Source organism: Dendrobates tinctorius, unplaced genomic scaffold (assembly GCF_039654945.1).
Source record: "Dendrobates tinctorius isolate UK_male_01 unplaced genomic scaffold, ASM3965494v1 ptg000489l, whole genome shotgun sequence".
Lineage (NCBI taxonomy): Eukaryota > Metazoa > Chordata > Amphibia > Anura > Dendrobatidae > Dendrobates > Dendrobates tinctorius.
In genome coordinates, this window is record NW_027362150.1 from 469,904 (window position 1) to 490,610 (window position 20,707).

General features: G+C 44.3%; 1 protein-coding gene across 1 annotated transcript in view; it reads left to right on the forward strand.

Annotated features, from left to right (window-relative positions):
- The window catches only part of LOC141078005 (uncharacterized), a 29,128-nt gene extending 9,601 nt beyond the window's left edge, over positions 1 to 19,527 (forward strand). The window contains exons 2-7 of the mRNA XM_073564794.1: positions 5,206 to 5,355; positions 5,485 to 5,664; positions 5,747 to 5,870; positions 5,954 to 6,051; positions 6,250 to 6,340; positions 17,949 to 19,527. Coding sequence (XP_073420895.1) covers positions 5,278 to 5,355; positions 5,485 to 5,664; positions 5,747 to 5,870; positions 5,954 to 6,051; positions 6,250 to 6,340; positions 17,949 to 19,390 — 2,013 coding nt within the window. The 5' untranslated portion in view covers positions 5,206 to 5,277 and the 3' untranslated portion in view covers positions 19,391 to 19,527. The remainder of the gene's footprint in view (positions 1 to 5,205; positions 5,356 to 5,484; positions 5,665 to 5,746; positions 5,871 to 5,953; positions 6,052 to 6,249; positions 6,341 to 17,948) is intronic.
- The last annotated feature ends 1,180 nt before the right edge of the window (positions 19,528 to 20,707 follow it).

Here is a 20,707-nt window from a genome sequence, read left to right on the forward strand (position 1 = left end):
CGGCCCACTCTCTGAGCTGCTCAATTAGCTTTGATCCTGACTCCCAGGAGTGCACATCTAATTCTGATGGAAGCTTGAAGTGTTCCTTCATGATTGGCCAGAGTGTTTCACCTGCTTTTAATTCCATTATGGACCACAGATCAATCCAGATTGCAGATGTTTGCTGGCTCTGCTACATTCTTCGGTAAAATGGCATGGGGTCCATATCTGGGTCTGGCAGATTTTTCAGAGGGGTGAATGGCACATAGTGTAAGAGTTCTGGCTCTATCTGCCCCTGCCTACTTGGTGTCTGTGGGTTTCTTCACCTAGTACTGGGCAGCATGTATGATGTCCCCTCTTCATATTCATCAGAGGAGAAACTGTGACATTGTGTGGGTGCTCCCCTCTTCTGAGGTTGCAGGTCTGCCTGGCACTTAGGATCCTCATTGTAAGACCCAGCAGCAGCAGACGCTGATGACTCACACCTCCCTTCTGCTAGCTGTTGTATTGGGGGGGCACCTGTGGTGTTATGTGTAGGGAGTGTTTCACTTTCTTCTCCTGGTATCATAGCTGGCTCTTTAGAGAGGGTGCCCTGTGGAGATAAGGACACCTCATTTTCTGGATTTGGCACTGGCCCAGCTGGGGACAATGAACGGAGAGGGCGAGGAGCAGGGAGGGGTAAAGGAGAGAGTGGAAAGGTGGGGAGATGAAAAAAGAAAGAGGGAGGAGGAAGGTGATAGAAGAGGAGGGGAGAGAGAAGAGGAGGGGGATGAAGGAGGAGGAAAGACAGAGGGAAAAGATGAGGGAGGAGGAAATATAGATGAGTGGAGATGGAGGGAGGAGAGAGATGGGAGGAGCGGACTCCTTCACTTTTTCTGCAGTCAGAGAAGGCATGCTTGGACTTGTGCCTTCTCCCGGGGGGGGGGGGCGGGGTGCCTCACAGACGGCACAGCTTAGGATTCCGCTGAAAACACCTTTTTCTCTCTTGTACACGTAAAAATAATCCTTTCCTGTTCACCTAACTCTCAGTACTTCTATGCTGTAAATCCGCTGCCACTTTATAAAACGCGGACTTCAATTCAGCTCAACTAACTAACTTCCCTTTTTTCTTCTCAATACATTATGCCATGCTGCAGCTTAAAAGCTGCCCCTGTAAATCTACATACTTATCTTTCTGAATAACACGTACTATGTCTATTCCAAAAACTTCAAAAAAAAGTGATTAAAACTTCACAACCCTTTTTTAAACTTGCTTAAAAAGGAAAGAAAAAAGCAAAAAAAAAAACAATATTTATAAAAGCTTCAAAAGAAAATGGAAAACTAATAAAAACTCAGAAAATGAAGAAAAAAGAAAACAGAATAATCAGGAAGTTGGAAAAACTTGGAAAGAACACCTCCAAAAAGAAATCAAAAATCCAAAATTCAGTAAAACTTCCAACAATAAAATGTCCGTGCACAAATGGAGGATACACACTTCCCCTTTCCTCTGCCTGCGTCTCTCAGTAAAATCTTCTGAGAACAATGGAAACAAAAGAGCAAACTGAGACAATGGTATATATTCAACAACCCAGCATTCCCAAAAATTCTCACACTACAGTAAAAAACTTCCACCAAATGCAAGATAAAACAAGGGAAAAGCAGAGTACAGAACAAATGTGACAATATGAAAAATATCAGACGCACCCCACGGGCAAAAGAGGAAGTGTAAAAGGAAAGGAAAAAAACTTTCTGCTTCAGATCTTCATGGAGAACAGCAGTGAATTTACAGGTTGATGCACATATAGAGGTCCGGGGAGAAATCGAGGCCCTCTTTAGTGACACGTAGCACAAGCAGCTCTGGTAACCAACAACTGCCAATCACACTGGGTGTACTGCGCTCGGTCACCCGGGAATGTTAACACACTGTACCGGTCGTCCCGCCGGTAGCAGGAATCCGTTTTAACTCCCACAAAATTGCCACCATCTGTACCTGGCCGGCCTCTCCTGTCCTTCCGATGTACAGGTGAATCGGTGGCAACCTGTCAAGTGATTTGGCTTGCGATATCTCCCCCAAGCTAAACACCACCACGTACCTGGCGATCTGGGTGCTCCTGTCCCTTCCGATGCATGGGTGTATATGTGATAGCTTGATAGGAGACTAGACTAGTGATATCTCTCTAAGCCCCCACAACCCATACCTGGATAGGCCTCTCCTGTCCTCCCTGTGTACAGGTTTATTTGTGAGGACTTAGCAGGGGAAGTTGAATCTCTCAGATATCGGTTTCCCAGCAACCACATGCACAATCAATCACCGTTCCACCAGCTCTCTCCCGGATCTAGACACAAACAGGACACAAAGCAGACACCTTGGCTTATCCCAGGGTTTGGTTATGGGTGTGGACTTTTACACTACCTGGGAATGCGGTGGTGACCACACCTGGCCAGCTAGAGGTACAGACCCGGACTGGGCACAGGGGACATTCAGGTAAGATAACCAGATTTTCTTACCTTACTTATGGAGTTGCGCAAATCTCCGTCCCCACGAGCCAAGGCCTTAGTCGGCACCTCCGTCTCTCTGGTCAGCAGGGTCCCCGTGCGTTTCGTCCACAGCCATCGTCTCTGCGCCAGATGATATGGAAATTTAGATAGATATATCTCTGTGTGCTGCGGCCTGTCCTAATTAGAACAGTCTCATTGAGCGCTCAACAGAAAAGACACCCTAAACACCTTGTTAGCAGTTTCTCTTTCCAGCAGGACTCTGCTGGTTTATTGCACATATATGGTTTTATCATTACATACAGAAAGGAGTGGTTAGTCAATTAACATAAGGCTTGTGTTTTAATGCTATTGGCTATTTGAGTAAATGAACTTATATGGCAGTGTCCGACATGATGGTGATTTAGCATCATTTGATTTACTCTTATGCATTGTCTTGCAATGTCAGCAAACCTCCGATATCAGCTAGTGCATCTGGTCCAACTTCCTCCTTTCCCATGGCTGGCTGATATATCACAAGACAATGCTACCACGAGACTATGCTGGTTCTCCAGACTGGCTCATGGGGTTAGTAGGTCATTTTCAGCAATTGATTATAAGGTTCAAGATGGCTATGAAAATGTGTCTATCAGTATATAAGGATATATGCAAGTGAGATCTGTATGAAATGTATATATTTCCATCACAGCTGGAGTGTGGTGGACGGGAGATAAAACATAACCTTTAGTAAGATAGTAGGATAAAAACAATTTTGTGTCCCCCAGAGTGAATGAATATACATGTTTGGGTGAAGTCACAAAGGGGCGTGAGGAGCACAGCCCGATCAGGAGGAATGATTCCCACTTGCAATGGCCGAATTGCAACCAGCAAGTCCCAGAATCTCACATTATGGATCTGGGAGAATCCCACAGAACCCCGCAAACAACGACTGACAGGTTCTGGCTGCATATAACAGTAATGACTGGAATCTGGATGACATTAATAGAGTTACCACCCGAAATATGCCAGAGCAATAAGTGAGGAAAGGCACAAGCTCAGCAATTTATGAAGGGGGTGCGGGAGGAAAAGGAGATCTTGGGTCCAGGATGATCCATATAGGACAAGGGGAAGAAAATGCCCTACAAGACCCTAAAGGGCTAACAGTAGTCTATCCCCAAGATTCCCCCTGACCGTCCACAGCTCCCCCTGTGCTAAACAAGCCCTGCACACCCCCATGGAAGGGCCCAACGCGTTTCTTCCATGCTGAGTCATCAGGGGACTTATCCTTGTGATAGGAGGTGAGGGGCCATAGTGCTGAGCTAAAGGGGGGGGGGGGTTGGGAGTATGAAATACATACCATGGTACTTCCGGTGGTTGAAACACACGCCAGGGTGCCATAAAGGTGCGTGAGCTGCAAGGAAAAAATCTGCGACACTCAAAGGCGAACTAATTGTGTCCCATGAGGCAGAGGCGTGCACTCCACAACCTAGTGTTTCCATTAAGTGGAACGCACGCCAAAATAACTTGTGGTTTCTTGAACCACATAGAAGTAGAATATGCAACAGATTTGGCTTGATGACGCGCGGTCCACAGCCATTTATGTCCGGCATGTGGAACGCACGTCAATGCCACAATCGGCATGTGGAACGCACGTCAATGCCACAATCGGCATGTGGAACGCACGTCAATGCCACAATCGGCATGTGGAACGCACGCCAATGCCACAATCGGCATGTGGAACGCACGCCAATGCCACAATCGGCATGTGGAACGCACGCCAATGCCACAATCGGCATGTGGAACGCACGCCAATGCCACAATCGGCATGTGGAACGCACGCCAATGCCACAATCGGCATGTGGAACGCACGCCAATGCCACATGCGGCATGTGGAACGCACGCCAAGGCCACATCCGGCTTTGATGGCTTCTTCCCTTTAAACTGCCATGTTTTTTGTTGCAGCCGCTCCTGTGCCGTCCCTGCGGTGTTCATCTATGTTATGGTTCCAAAAAGAGTTAATTTGTAAAAAAAAACAAAAAAAAGTTTCGCTTGTTAAAAAATAGTAAAATGTGTCTTCTGCTTTGTTTTTCTTTTTACAAGAATTGTTGGAGCCAATTTTTCATTAGAAACGTTTTAATATCAGATTTTTCTGGAGTTTTTCTTGTAATATAGGAAAGCCTAAGGCCAGAAATAATCCCCATAAATCACTGTACATGGAGACTTTGGGATCAGATCATTTCTGTCCGTTGTGTTTGTGGAAACAAAAAATCTTTTCTAAAAGCCTCAAACTTCTGTGTGTGACTCAGAGCTGAGATCTAACGTGAGAGAAGATTCCAGTGCGGGGAAGACGGGAAACCTTCATATAGACGGCCGGTGGGGATGGAGGCAGTGACCGACTCTGGCCAAATCTGTCTCTAGAGCCGCAGTAGAAGATGAAGATGTCGTCCTCATCATGAAGGAGTTATTTCTCATGTCGCGTGTAATGAATCTCTCCTGCAGTATTGCTAATGCCGATTCCAGTGTCGGTAATGAGATGAGAATTAGCGTTATGGAAGATGAGTCTATGAGGAACGTGTTCAGCTGCCGACTCCGAGGAGGAAACTGCTTGTTGTCTGTGGCCTAAATATATAGGTTTTATTAGTAGATGTCAGGGAAGAAAACAACCCTGTAAAATAATAAATCTCCTCATATGTTTCCCTTATTATCTCCAGTAATTGTATTATTACACAGGATTCTTATGATGTTACATCGGATCATCTTCTTCTCATTCAGGTCTCTTCAATATCGGATCCTCTCAGTGAAGATCTTCTACAAAAGAGAATTTTCCTGGTTTACCCATCAAGGATGGATATGGACAGAGACAAGATGGCGGAGAGGATATTACACCTCACCCTAGAGATCCTCTTCCGTCTCACTGGAGAGGTGAGAGATTCTGATGACGTCACATTACATCATTCTTATCTATGGGAATAACAGGTGGACAGAACTGGAGAGGTGAGGACTCTGGGAATGTCTGTAGTGAGATTTATTCATGCGTCTCTCCATAACCAGGATTACACAGTGGTGAAGAAGACCTCTAGTGATCGCTGTCAGGACCCTGTGTCTGAGGGATGGGGAAGACCCCTGAGCCCAATCACGGGGCCTCCACCTCACCCCCTGATCCATGAGGACATCAATGACCAGAAGATCCTAGAACTCGCCTACAAGATGATTGAGCTGCTGACTGGAGAGGTGACACTGCTGGGAATGCTGGGACATTATACAGTAACACTATGAAGGGATCGGGGGATGACGGTATCATTGTATGTGTCAGGTTCCAATAAGGTGTCAGGATGTCGCTGTCTATTTCTCCATGGAGGAGTGGGAGTATTTAGAAGGACACAGCGATCTGTACAAGAACGTCATAATGGAGGTTCCCCAGCCCCTCACATCACCAGGTAATAGACAGGACTAAATACACACGGCCTATAATTATCTGTATGTAGAGAATGAATTCAGTCCCTGTATGTGTTTCCTCCAGATCTATCCAGTAAGAGGACAACACCAGAGAGATGTCCCCGTCCTCTTCTTCCACAGGACTGTAACCAAGAAGATCCCAGTGCTCCTCAGGATCATCAGGTAGATGGAGAGAAGGTGTCAGGAGATCTCCCCTATGATGTGTAGGCGGCTGTGAAGGTCTTGTGCTCAGTCTTGTTTTAACCACCAGTATTATATGTTTTGTACTTGTGTAATGAGAACGGTGGAGATGGCAGGATTAGAGCTGATCATAGATGGGATGTCTCCATCTGTCTGTGACTTTTACAATATTTGTTTCAGGGTGAAGATCTGACCCATATTAATACTACAGAGACATATGTGAGAGATGATGAGCGGTGTAAAGAGGAGATTCCCACATATGACTACCCAGGTGAGTAGTAACCACTGAATGCAGAGAAGTCACAGATTCCTCTCAGTCACCGGCTGTGGCTGCTTTATCGGTGGTGTAGTCCGGCCGTATTACCATGATCACCATTTTGCCTCTAGACCACAACATTCTCCTCCACCCAAAACTGTTCAAATGGCTTTGGGCAGTGAAAGCCCTTTTCTATAGAACTTCCCACCTGGAGGATCCACACAACCCCTGGGATTAGTGTGAGGGTGATCCCTTAAAGCGAGATCTATATGATTGCTTGTACCTCACCCAATATAGGCCGAGTGCACGCTTCAAGAGTCACACCGAACAGAGAGTTAGATGTCTACTCCTTTCTCAGCAAAGGCTTGCACACAACTGAAGTTTATTCTTATGACAGAGAGACAGGAAATGGGTGTCACACAATCTTCTGAGGAGCCAGTGTCAGTCTATGATAGGTCCATTTCATCTTCACTTCCATATATGGTATCCAGTATCTCAGCTTCTGCATTCCAAGGATTCTTCCAGGGTGTTGTCTGAAGACACAGACGCCATCTTGGTACACCATATCTGAACTGACTTATATAAGGGTTAATAATTGATTTCATTAGCCATTCTCTCCTTCACATTAGGAGACGCTGACCGTTACCTGCTCAGATCTGTAACTATAAAGCCAAATGACAGCGTACGTAGAATATGCTGACAAGATAGAAAATCACTTGAAGAAAAATCTTATGCTGGGCCTGTAAGAGAAAGCGGAGGGTAATGATGCTGTTGGCTTCCTAGATCCCTGAGATCTTTTCGGATGAATCTTCTCTCCCTTCTGTGCTGCTGAATGTCTCATGGTCCCTACAAGACCAGGTCCAGTCTTTCTGGCCAAACTTCCCTTTTATGAGCGACAACAGTAAATGTGCAGTGAGGCCAAGTGTGAATTTCTGTCCAATAACAGCAGAGTTTCCCTTTATCCTGACTTTTCCATTTGTATTAAAACCAACTAACTTCAAGGAGGATTGTGATAATCTCCAGGACAAACATTCCGCCTGTGCCATGATATATCTCTAAGCTGTGCGTGGCTGAGGGCTGTAATATACATTTATTCCCGCCTGCAGGAGATGTGTTGGCTCCAGCCCTGGTGTCATGGATTCACTCCACGTCATAAATTACATTATGTTTTTGATCCTAAGGAATTCAGATTACTGCACAATCTCTCCTGAAATGGGGAGCAATATTATTTTCTCTAATCTTCTGCTCAGGATTCATAGTAGCTCCAATGTTCTACCATAAATTAGGGCAACTCTGGTTTACTGTTGTGTAATCTGTATTTGTAGCTTTCAGTTAATGAGATTCTCGTGCTCTGGGGCGGGGCTGTGGGCGTGCCTGTGGGTGGGGCTGTGGGCGGGGCTTTATGTGGTGCTCTGATTACATATTCATCTGTATTGGCTTATGACAGGTCACTGATCCCTCACTGACCTGCCCCCCATTTTTATATAATAATAATAATCTTTATATAGCGCCAGCATATTCCTCAGCGCTTTACAGTTTAACAGTTTCAAAACACAAGTCATAAGTAACAATGTTAACAATACAATAATTAAAGCAAAATCAGCCGCCCTTGCTGGTGAGAGCTTACAATCTACAATGAGGTGGGGGAGATACAGAGTACAGGTGTGTATTTACAATGATGGTCCAACCATCTTGTGGGAGTGAGGGATGGATGGAGATAGTGAATGGGCCACACACGCGCACTTACACATACAGTGACTTTGATTAGTGAACGTGATAGGCCGCTCTGAACAAATGTGTTTTAAAGGAACGCCTGAGACTATGCAAATTGTGGATAGTCATTTCTTGGGGTAGAGCATTCCAAAAGATTGGCGCAGCGCAGGAGAAGTCTTGGAGTCAGGAGTGGGAGGTACTTAGTGCAGATGCTAGTCGAAAGTCGTTTGCAGAGCGCAACAGTCAGTCCGATAGACAGAAATGAGGGAGGAGATGTAGGGGAGTGCCGCACTGTGGAGAGCTTTGTGGTTGAGAACAAGTACTTTGAATTGGATCCTATAATGAATGGGCAGCCAATGTAAGGATTGGCAAAGAGCGGACATGTCCGAGTGCCGATTAGTCAGATAGATGTCCCTGGCTGCTGCATTAAGGATGGACTGGAGAGGGGATAGTAGAGTAATGGGGAGGCCAATTAATAGAGCATTGCAGTAATAATCTTTATTTTTATATAGCGCTAACATATTCCGCAGCGCTTTACAGTTTGCACACATTATCATCACTGTCCCCAATGGGGCTCACAATCTAAATTCCCTATCAGTATGTCTTTGGAATGTCGGAGGAAACCGGAGTACCTGGAGGAAACCCACGCAAACACTGGGAGAACATACAAACTCCTTGCAGATGTTGTCCTTGGTGGGATTTGAACCCAGGACTACAGCGGCTGCAAGGCTGCAGTGCTATCCACTGAGCCACCATGCTGCCCATAATCCAGGCGGGAGTGGATCAATGCTACAGTGAGGGTTTTTGTTGTTTCCATGGTGATAAGGCGGATTCTAGAGATGTTCTTTAGGTGTAAGCGGCAATAGCGGGCATGAGATTGTATATGGGATGTGAAGGAGAGATTGGTGTCAAACATAACACCCAGACAGCGCGCCTGCTGCCAGGGCATTATTATGGTGCCACCCACGGAGAGGGAAATGTCAGATATAGGGAGGTTAGTAGATGGCAGGAGCAGAAGAATTTCAGTTTTTGAGAGGTTGAGTTTCAGATAGAGAGCAGACATGATGTTGGAGACTGCGGGCAGACAGTCACTGGCGTTCTGTAGTACAGCGGGGGTAAGGTGGGGGGATGAGGTGTATAATTGTGTGTCATCAGCATAAAGATGTTACTGAAAGAGAAATCTGCTGATGGTTTGTCCAATTGGGGCGGTGTAGAGAGAGAAGAGGGCCAAGGACTGAGCCCTGAGGTACCCGACATTGAGAGGAATAGGAGATGACGTGGAGCCAGAGAACAAAACTCTGAAGGAGCAGTCGGAAAGATAGGAAGAGAACCAGGAGAGAGCAGTGTCCTTAATGCCCAGTGATTGGAGCCTAGACTGTAGGAGACGGTGGTCAGCAGTGTCGAAAGATGCAGAAAGGTCAAGAAGAATGAGCAGAGAGTGGTGACCATTACGTTTTGCTGTCAGAAGGTCATTGGTCACTTTGAGTGCAGTTTAAGTCAAATGTAGGGGCGGAAGCCGGACTGTGAAGAGTCTAGGAGGAAGTGAGTGGAGAGGTAATGGGTAAGCCGGGAGTAGACTAGGCGCTGCAAAAGTCTAGAGATGAAGGGGAGATTGGAGACTGGTCTGTAGTTAGTGCAGGATGGGTTGATAGCGGGTTTCTTTAGTAATGGAGTAACGATGGCTTGTTTGAAGGAGGATGGGAAAATGCCCGAGGAGAGGTTAAAGATTGTAGTTAGGTGAGCTATGATGACTGGAGAGAGAGACTGGAGGAGATGTGAGGGAATGGGGTCGGTCGTGCATGTAGTCGGACGAGAAGAAGACAGGAGTCTGGAGACTTCTTCTGTGATGGGATCAAATGTGGAAAGTGAGCCATGGGAATCACAGCACTTGGTGGTTGGGTGCAGATTTCCTGACGGATATTATCTATTTTTTCTGTAAAGTGGGAGGCTGTTGTGAGTTCATTTTTCCCTTCAACACTGAGGCCCGAGGAACTCCCTCTTCTGGTAAGGAATGGTAGTGAGCTTGATTATCAGGCATCTGAGACTAATGATGATGACTGGCTGAGTGGAGTCTCTGACTGGATATAAGGCGGACAACGCCTTTCTGCCCTGCGGGTGATTTCTCTGTGGACTTCTAGGACACCAGTCTGATTCCTGCTCTCCTAAAGCTAAGTTTTTTGCTTTGCCTGTTGCTTCTGTGTTTTGTTTTTGTTTTCCTTGCTTTTCTGGATTCTGCCATTCCCTGCTGGGGTGAGCTGATTCCCCTTGTGCCTATAGCTCTGTCTTCAGTATATGCCTGAGTGCTGACATAGCTTTTTGAAGCCTAGCGTCTTCAGGGCCTTTTTCACTGTCAGTCTGTTGGCTCTTATTTTCATAGGGTTTTTCACGGATTGCAGACAGCAGCCTCCTGTCCTTTCCTATGTAGTTAGTTTGGGCCCTGTCTTTGCTCAGCCTATCTTTCTGTCTGTGTTAGTGTTTTCATCTTGCTTCACCGTCATTATTTGTGGGGGGCTGCCTATTGCTCTGGGGTCTGCTCTGGGGCAGTTTAGATTTCCCCTTTCTTTCTTTAGGCCTATTTATTTCTCCGGCTGTGATCGAGGGGTCTAGGGCACCGTAGGAACCCCCCACGGCTACTGCTAGTTGTGTTGTTAAGTTCAGGGGTCTGCAATCCGTTAGCTGCCAACTTCTCTGGTTTTCTGGACTTAGCAAGCATTTCTGTTTTTGCCTCCTACGGTGACTCAATCATAACAGAATCACCCGCCGTACCGCAGATCCTAGGGTACTCAATAGCAGGAAAGAATTGTAAAAAAAAAAAAAAAGTGTGTATATTTTTTCCTCTATATCTCTGAGGCCGTAGGGGGAATTTTTTTTTCTCTCGATGGAGATAAAGCAATTGTCTGATCGTGTGGAGCAGCTCGCTGCGGAAGTGTGGGGAATTTCCGCCTACCTTGCTCATTCACATTCTGCTGAACCAAAGATTCCTACACCTGATGTATTTTTTGGGGATCGATCTAAATTTTTGAATTTCAAAAATAATTGTAAACTATTTTTTGCCTTGAAGTCCAATTCGTCAGGGAGCTCCGCGCAGCAGGTTAAAATTGTCATCTCTTTGCTGCGTGGCGATCCCCAGGATTGGGCATTTTCTTTGAAACCAGATGATCCTATTCTGACATGTGAATGCATTCTTTCAAGCCTTGGGGTTGTTGTATGACGAACCTAATGCCATTGATCAGGCTGAAAAGACTCTGCTGGCATTGAACCAGGGTCGAGATTCTGCAGAATTGTACTGTCAAAAATTCCGAAAGTGGGCGGTACTTACTACCTGGAATGATAATGCCTTGGCTGCTCTCTTTCGGAAGGGTTTGTCAGAAGCCGTAAAAGATACTATGGTGGGATTTCCTGTTCCCTCTGGTCTTGACGATTCTATGTCATTAGCCATTCAGGTTGATCGGCGTTTGCGTGAACGCAAAACTGCACGAGAGGTGTTGCCAACTGTTGAACAAATGTCTGAACCTATGCAATGTGATAGAGTTTTGTCCAGAGAGCAGCGTCAGGAGTTCAGAAGGCGTAATAAGTTGTGTTTTTTCTGTGGAGATGCCTCGCATATTATTTCTGTCTGTCCTAAACGAGAGAAATGCTTTGCACACACGTTTTCTGTTGGTGGTGTTCAACCTAAGTTTCTTCTTGCTATTACTCTGATCTGCTCCCTGTCCACATTTTCCGCCAAGGCTTTTGTGGATTCGGGGGCAGCCCTAAATCTAATGGACTTGGATTTTGCTAAACGTTGTGGATTTTCGATGACACCTCTGCAGACTCCTATCCCTTTGAGGGGGATTGATGCTATTCCTTTGGCTAAAAATAAACCTCAGTTTTGGACCCAGGTGGTAATGCGGGTTGCCCCAGACCATCAAGAAAATTGCAGGTTTTTGGTGTTGCATAATCTGCATGATACCATTGTTCTGGGGTTTCCCTGGTTACAAATTCATAATCCAGTTTTGGATTGGAAATCTGTGTCTGTGGTGAGTTGGGGTTGTCGGTGTGCCTTTTATGAGGCTCCGGTGTTTTCCACCTCTCCTCAGTCACATGATGTTCCTGATTATTTGGAGGACTTTTAGGATGTATTTAGTGAGAAAGAGTCTGCGTCTCTGCCTCCTCATAGGAGTTATGACTGTGCAATTGAGCTGAGCCCGGGGTGTAAATTTCCCAAGGGTCGGCTCTTCAATTTATCTGTACCCGAGCACGAGGCTATGCGATCCTATATTAAGGAGGCGTTGGAGAAGGGTCATATTAGACCATCCTCATCACCCTTAGGTGCCGGTTTTTTTTTTTTTTGTAGCCAAAAAGGATGGATCATTAAGACCTTGTATTGATTATCGTCCCCTCAACAAGATTACTGTTAAATATCAGTATCCGTTACCCTTGATTTCGGATCTATTCTCCAGAGTTAAAGGTGCTTGCTGGTTTACCAAGCTTGACCTCAGGGGGGCGTATAATCTTATTCGCATTAAGCATGGGGATGAATGGAAGACGGCGTTTAATACTCCGGAGGGACATTTTGATTACCTGGTGATGCCTTTTGGGCTCACTAATGCCCCTTCTGTCTTCCAGTGTTTCATGAACGATATTTTCCGAGATTTTGTCGATAAATTTTTGATTATCTATCTGGATGATATTTTGATTTTCTCCAAGGATTGGGATTCTCATGTGGAACATATTCGGACTGTGTTCCGGATCTTGAGGGAGAATTCCCTGTATGTCAAAGGATCTAAATGCCTTTTTGGAGTACAGAGGATTTCTTTTTTGGGATTTATTTTGTCTCCGTCAACTATTGAAATGGACCCGGCCAAGGTACAGGCCATTTACGATTGGGTTCAGCCCACTTCTTTGAAGGCCCTCCAGAAGTTTTTGGGTTTTGCTAATTTTTATCGGAAATTTCTACCAAAATTTTCTAGTATTGCCAAGCCATTGACTGATTTGACTAAGAAGGGTGCTGATGTGTTAAATTGGTCTCCAGAGGCTGTTTCTTCCTTTCAGGAGCTGAAGCGAAGATTCACCTCCGCCCCGGTTTTGCGGCAGCCTGATGTCTCGTTTCCGTTCCAGGTAGAGGTGGATGCTTCTGAGATTGATGCAGGAGCTGTTTTGTCCCAAAAGGATCCTGTAACATCTAAAATGAATCCCCTGTGCTTTCTTTTCCTGAAAGTTCTCTCCATCTGAACGTAACTATGATGTGGGGAATCGGGAACTGCTGGCCATGAAATGGGCATTTGAGGAGTGGAGACATTGGTTGGAGGGAGCTAAGCATCAAGTCGTGGTCCTCACTGACCACAAGAATTTGATTTACCTAGAGTCGGCTAAGCGCTTGAACCCTAGACAGGCTAGGTGGGCCTTGTTTTTTACACGTTTTGATTTTGTGGTTTCTTTTCTTCCTGGAACTAAGAATGTCAAGGCTGACGCCCTCTCTAGGAGCTTCTTTGCTGATTCTCCTGTGGTGACCAAGCCTGCTACCATCTTAGGCGAAGGGGTGGTTTTTTCTGCCATCTCGCCCGATTTGAGACTTGCTCTGAAAGAGTTCCAGGAGGACAAACCTGAGCGTTGTCCCAGTGGAAAGTTGTATGTTCCTGACCAGTGGAAGAAGAGAGTGATGTCTGAAGTTCATTGCTCTGCTTTGGCTGGTCATCCAGGTATTTTTGGTACTAGAGATCTGGTGAGTCGGTCCCTTTGGTGGCCCTCCTTGTCTCGTGATGTCAGGAATTTTGTGCAGTCCTGTGGGACGTGCTCCCGGTTTAAATTGTGTTCTCGCTCTAGTGGGTTGTTGATGCCTTTGCCTGTCCCCAAGAGGCCATGGACCCATATTTCAATGGATTTCATCTCTGATATGCCTGTCTCTCAAAGGATGACTGTTATTTGGGTGATTTGTGATAGGTTCTCTAAGATGGTTCATCTTGTACCACTCCCGAAGTTGCCGTCCTCTTCTGAGTTGGTGCCCTTGTTTTTGCAACAGGTGGTTCGCTTGCATGGGATTCCTGAGAACATTGTGTCTGACAGAGGAGTTCAGTTTGTTTCTAGATTTTGGAGGACTTTCTGTTCCAAGCTGGGTATTCAGTTGTCCTTCTCCTCTGTGTTTCACCCTCAGACCAATGGGCAGACAGAGAGATCAAACCAGACCTTGGAGTCATATTTGAGATGTTTTATTTCCGCTGATCAGGATGATTGGGTTTCATTTTTGCCCTTGGCCAAATTTGCTTTAAATAATAGAGCTAGTTCTGCCACTTTGATGTCACCTTTTTTTTGTAACTTTGGGTTTCATCCTCTATTTTCTTCAGGGCAGGTGGAGCCCTCTGCCTGCCCAGGTGTTGACACTGTGGTGGAGAGAATGCACCAGATCTGGGACCAAGTGGTGGATAAGTTATCTCTCTCCCAGGAAAAGGCCCAGCGGTTTTCCAACCGACATAGGACCATTGGTCCCCAGTTTAAGGTTGGTGATATGGTGTGGTTATCATCAAAAAATATTGCTATGAAGGTGGCTTCTCCTAAGTTTAAGCCTAGATTTATTGGACCTTACAAGATTTTGGAGATTATTAATCCGGTCTCTTTTCGTTTGGCTCTTCCTGTCACATTTAAAATCCATAATGTGTTCCATAAGTCTTTGTTGAAGAGGTTTGTTGAACCTGTTGTTCCGGGGGTGGCACCTCCAGATCCTGTATTGGTTGAAGGTAACATGGAATATGAGGTAGAGAAAGTACTGGATTCCCGTCTGGCTAGACGGAGACTCCAGTATTTGGTTAAGTGGAAGGGTTATGGTCAGGAGGATAATTCCTGGGTCTCTGCCTCTGATATTCATGCCATAAGATTGGTGCGTGCCTTTCATCGGGCTCACCCTGATCGCCCTGGTGGCGTGGTTGAGGGTTCGGTGACCCCTCCTCAAGGGGGAGGTACTGTTGTGAGTTCATTTTTCCCTTCAACACTGAGGCCCGAGGAACTCCCTCTTCTGGTAAGGAATGGTAGTGAGCTTGATTATCAGGCATCTGAGACTAATGATGATGACTGGCTGAGTGGAGTCTCTGACTGGATATAAGGCGGACAACGCCCTTCTGCCCTGCGGGTGATTTCTCTGTGGACTTCTAGGACACTAGTCTGTTTCCTGCTCTCCTAAAGCTAAGTTTTTTGCTTTGCCTGTTGCATCTGTGTTTTGTTTTTGTTTTCCTTGCTTTTCTGGATTCTGCCATTCCCTGCTGGGGTGAGCTGATTCCCCTTGTGCCTATAGCTCTGTCTTCAGTATATGCCTGAGTGCTGACATAGCTTTTTGAAGCCTAGCGTCTTCAGGGCCTTTTTCACTGTCAGTCTGTTGGCTCTTATTTTCATAGGGTTTTTCACGGATTGCAGACAGCAGCCTTCCTGTCCTTTCCTATGTAGTTAGTTTGGGCCCCGTCTTTGCTCAGCCTATCTTTCTGTCTGTGTTAGTGTTTTCATCTTGCTTCACCGTCATTATTTGTGGGGGGCTGCCTATTGCTTTGGGGTCTGCTCTGGGGCAGTTTAGATTTCCCCTTTCTTTCTTTAGGCCTATTTATTTCTCCGGCTGTGATCGAAGGGTCTAGGGCACCGTAGGAACCCCCCACGGCTACTGCTAGTTGTGTTGTTAAGTTCAGGGGTCTGCAATCCGTTAGCTGCCAACTTCTCTGGTTTTCTGGACTTAGCGAGCATTTCTGTTTTTGCCTCCTACGGTGACTCAATCATAACAGGAGGCCTGGTGATCAGTACAAATGTCTGTGATAGGGGCTTGTGCTTTTGGCCTGAGGAGGGAGTGAAAGGTGTCAAAAAGTTTCTTGGGGTTGTTGGCTAGTGAAGAGATCAGGGTGGTGAAGTAGTTCTGTTTGGCGAGGTGAAGGGCAGCGTTATAGGTTCTTAACATAAATTTGAAGTGGATGAAGTCTTCTGGTGTGCAGGTTTCTTTCCATAGGCGTTCAGCACACCTAGAGCATCGCTGGAGAAGTTGAGTTTGCGATGTGAGCCAGGGTTGTTTTACTCTGTGTTTGGAAGTTCTGAGGGTGAGGGGCGCTACTTGGTCAAGGGTGCTTCTAAGAATGTCGTTGTAGTGATGAACAGCCAGATCAGTACAGAAAAAGAGGAGATTGGGGACAGTGATGGGTGTAGTCTCTTATAGACGCTACTACGCAGGCGCCGCCATCGCCGGTGACAATTTGCTGGATGTAATTTTTTTTCTAAGCCTCACAATAGCCACAATATTATAGGCATTATCACCAATAATATCAATGCTATTATATGCATTATGTAATAATGGGGGCAGGTCAGTGAGGGATCAGCGACCTGTCATAAGCCAATACAGAGGAATATGTAATCAGAGCACCACATAAGTCTCATTGACAGTTACAGGAAGCGTTTGATCGCAGTGATTGCCTCAAAAGGTTGTGCAACAAAATATTAACCCTTTCACGCCAGAGCCTGTTTTTGCCTTTGTGACCAATTTTTTCAGCTCTGACCAGTGTCACTCTATGAGGTCATAACTCTAAAATGCTTCAACGAATCCTGGTGATTGTGAGACTGTTTTCTTGTGACATATTGTACTTTATGATAGTGGTAACATTTATCTGATATGACTTGCGTTTATTTGTTAAAAAAGGAAATTTCAAAAATTTTTCACATTTTTGAATGCTCTTAAATCAGTCATATCGCACAAAATAGTTAATAAATAACATTTCCCACATGTTTACTTTACATCACCACAATTTTGGAAACAATTTTTTTTTGTTAGGAAGTTATAAGAGTTAAAAGTTGACCAGCGATCTCATTTTTACAACAAAATTTACAAAACCATTTTTTTAGGGACCACCTCACATTTGAAGTGAGTTTGGGGGGTCAATATGACAGAAAATACCCAAAAGTGTCACCATTCAAAAAACTGCACCCCTCAAGGTGCTCAAAACCACATTCAAGAAGGTTATTAACCCTTCAGGTGCTTCACAGGAATGAATGGAATGTGGAAGGAAAAAATAAACATTTCTATAACAAGAAATTTCCTTTAGACCTAATTTTTTTTTCTTTCGCAAGGGTAACAGGAGAAAATGGATTATACATTTTGTTTTTCAATTTCTCCTGAGCATGCCGATGATACCCCATATGTGGGGGAAATCTACTGTTTGGGCACACTGCAGGGCTGAGAAGGGAAAGAGCGCCATTTAACTTTTTGAATGTAAAATATGCTGGAATAATTAGTGGTTGCCATGTCGTGTTTGTAGAGCCCCTGATGTGCCTAAACAGTGGAAACCCACAACAAGTGACCCCATTTTGGAAACTAGACCCCCCCAAGGAAATGTGTGATGGGCGTTTTGAGCTTCCAAGTGATTCTTAGAAGTTAATTACGTAGAGCCGTGAAAATAAAGTCTTTTTTTTTCCACAAAAAAATGATCTTTTCGCCCTCCATTTTTTTTTTCCAAAGGTTAACAGGAGAAATTGGACCCCAAAAGTTGTAGTGCAATTTGTCATTGGTGTGCGCCAATTCAAGAGCACTAGGGACAGCGCTAGTACTGGGCATTGTTCCCTGAGTTGGAGACATTTCTCCAGAAGCGCTCTTTGTCCTTCTTGTTGTACTGGTCCTTGTGTGTGAGGATGGACCAGAATCACTGCTCATTTCTGATCTATTACTGTCGCTGCTACTAAAGCCCTCAAAATCCACATCGCCATCTGACCCTGCACTTTCTTCACTGTTAGAACATTAAAAGTGCATAAGCCTCCTCTGCACTATAATACTGACGGACCATTTTAACCATTTAACCCTAACTTTAGTCTAACTTTAGCCTAACAGTAACCCTAACAATAACCCTTACTTTTGCCTAACAGTAACCCTAACTTTTGCAATAACTGTAACCTGCCTTATCTGTTTTTCCATTGACAGATGAAGTGAATGCCATTACTCCAGATATATCATCATCCATTCACAGCAAAGATCTGTCATCTGATCCTATGAAACAGGTCCCATCTTCTGATTCATTACTGACTACTAAGGAAAATCAAAGTCACAAAAGAGGCATTAAAAAACACACTGCTCCTAAAGCAAAGAAGCCATTCTCATGTTCACAATGTGGGAAATGTTTTAACCACAAAGGGAATCTTATTAGTCACCATAGAACTCACACAGGGGAGAAGCCTTTTTCCTGTTCAGAATGTGGGAAATGTTTTAACCAGAAAGGGCATCTTGATGCACACCAAAAAACCCACACAGGAGAGAAGCCTTTTTCATGTTCAGAATGTGGGAAATGTTTTACTCAGAATTCAAGTCTTGTTACACATCAGAGAATTCACAGAGAAGAGAAGCCATATTCATGTTCAGAATGTGGGAAATGTTTTAACCAGAAATCACAATTGGTTAATCACCATAGAACTCACACAGGGGAGAAGCCGTTTTCATGTTCAGAATGTGGGAAATATTTTAAGTGGAAATCACAATTGGTTGATCACCATAGAACTCACACAGGTGAGAAGCCATATTCATGTTCAGAATGTGGGAAATGTTTTACTCAGAATTCAACTCTTATTGCACATCAGAGAATTCACAGAGAAGAGAAGCCATATTCATGTTCAGAATGTGGGAAATGTTTTAAATGGAAATCACAATTGGTTAATCACCATAGAACTCACACAGGGAAGGAGCCTTTTTCCTGTTCAGAATGTGGGAAATGTTTTAACCACAAAGGGACTCTTATTAGTCACCATAGAACTCACACAGGGGAGAAGCCTTTTTCCTGTTCAGAATGTGGGAAATGTTTTAACCAGAAAGGGAATCTTGATGAACACCAAAGAACTCACAAAGGAGAGAAGCCTTTTTCATGTTTAGAATGTGGGAAATGTTTTAACAATAAATCAGCTTGTGTTAAGCACCAGAGAATCCACACAGGAGAGAAGCCTTTTTCCTGTTCAGAATGTGGGAAATGTTTTAGCCAGAAAGGGAATCTTGATGCACACCAAAAAACCCACACAGCAGAGAAGCCATATTCATGTTCAGAATGTGGGAAATGTTTTACTCAGAATTCAAGTCTTGTTACACATGAGAGAATTCACACAGGGGAGAAGCCTTTTTCCTGTTCAGAATGTGGGAAATGTTTTAACAATAAATCAGATTGTGTTAAGCACCAAAAAACCCACACAGGAGAGAAGCCTTTTTCCTGTTCAGAATGTGGGAAATGTTTTAACCAGAAAGGCAATCTTGATGCACACCAAAAAACCCACACAGCAGAGAAGCCAAATTCATGTTCAGAATGTGGGAAATGTTTTATCCGAAAATCACTATTGGTTAATCACCATGGAACTCACACAGGAGAGAAGCCTTTTTCCTGTTAATGTGGAAAATATTTTAACCAGAGAGCGCTTCTTGTTAGACATCAGAGCAGTCACACAGAGGAGAAACCTTTTTCATTTTCATAATGTGGGAAATGTTTTACTTGGAAATCAACTGTTAATAAACATCAGAGACTTCACTTGCCTTTTTTGCTGCTGCATCACACTGTTGACTCATATTCAGTCTGTGATCTATTAGTATACCCAAGTCTTTTTCACATGTGCTGTCACTTAGCCCTATTCCTCCCATTCTATATATGCTTTTTTCATTTTTATTGCCCAGATGTAGTACTTTGCATTTCTCCCTGTTAAAAACCATTCTGTTAGTTGCTGCCCACTTCTCCAGTTTATTTAAATCTTTTTGAATCCTCTCTCTCTCTTCTCTAGTATTAGCTATCCCTCCTAGCTTTGTGTCATCAGCAAATTTAATCAGTTTACCCTCAATTCCTTCATCTAAATCGTTGATAAAGATGTTGAACAATACAGGGCCCAGGACAGAACCCTGTGGTACCCCACTTGAGACATTCTTCCAACTGGATGTGCAGCCATTTACGACCACTCTTTGGGTCCGATCACTAAGCCAGTTATGAATCCACCTAACAGTTGCCTTGTCCATTCCATACTTAGTCATTTTTTTCAATAAGGATTGTATGAGAGACTGTCAAATGCTTTGCTGAAGTCAAGATATACTATATCTACAGCATTTCCTTGATCCACCCAATCAGTGATACCATCATAGAAGGAAATTAAGTTAGTCTGACATGACTTATTAGTTACAAACCCATGCTGACTCTGTTTAATCACTTCATTCTTATCCAGGTATTGACATACATGTTGTTTAATAATTTGTTCAAAGATCTTTCCTGGTATAGAAGTCAGACTCACCGGCCTATAGTTCCCTGGGTCCACCTTCTTCCCCTTTTTGAAGATAGGAACAACATTTGCTCTTCTCCAGTCTTCTGGCACTTCTCCTGTTCTCCAAGAATTTTCAAAGATTATGGAGAGGGGTTCAAAAATTTCTTCTGCTATCTCCTTCAGTACTCGGGTGTAATTCATCTGGACCTGGAGACTTGAATTCATTTAGGTTAGCTAAGTGTTTCCTCACTATCTTTCTGTTTGTAGATATCCTGGATTCTTCTATTCCCTTAACAGAACAGTGAATAACAGTTGATGTTACATTTCCTTTCTGAGAGAAAACAGATGCAAAATAGGAATTTAAAAGTTCAGCCTTCTCAACATCCTGTCTTACCATTTCATCATTTTCATCCTGTAAAAATCCTATAGCATCTTTGACTTTTCTTTTACTTTTGACATATCCCC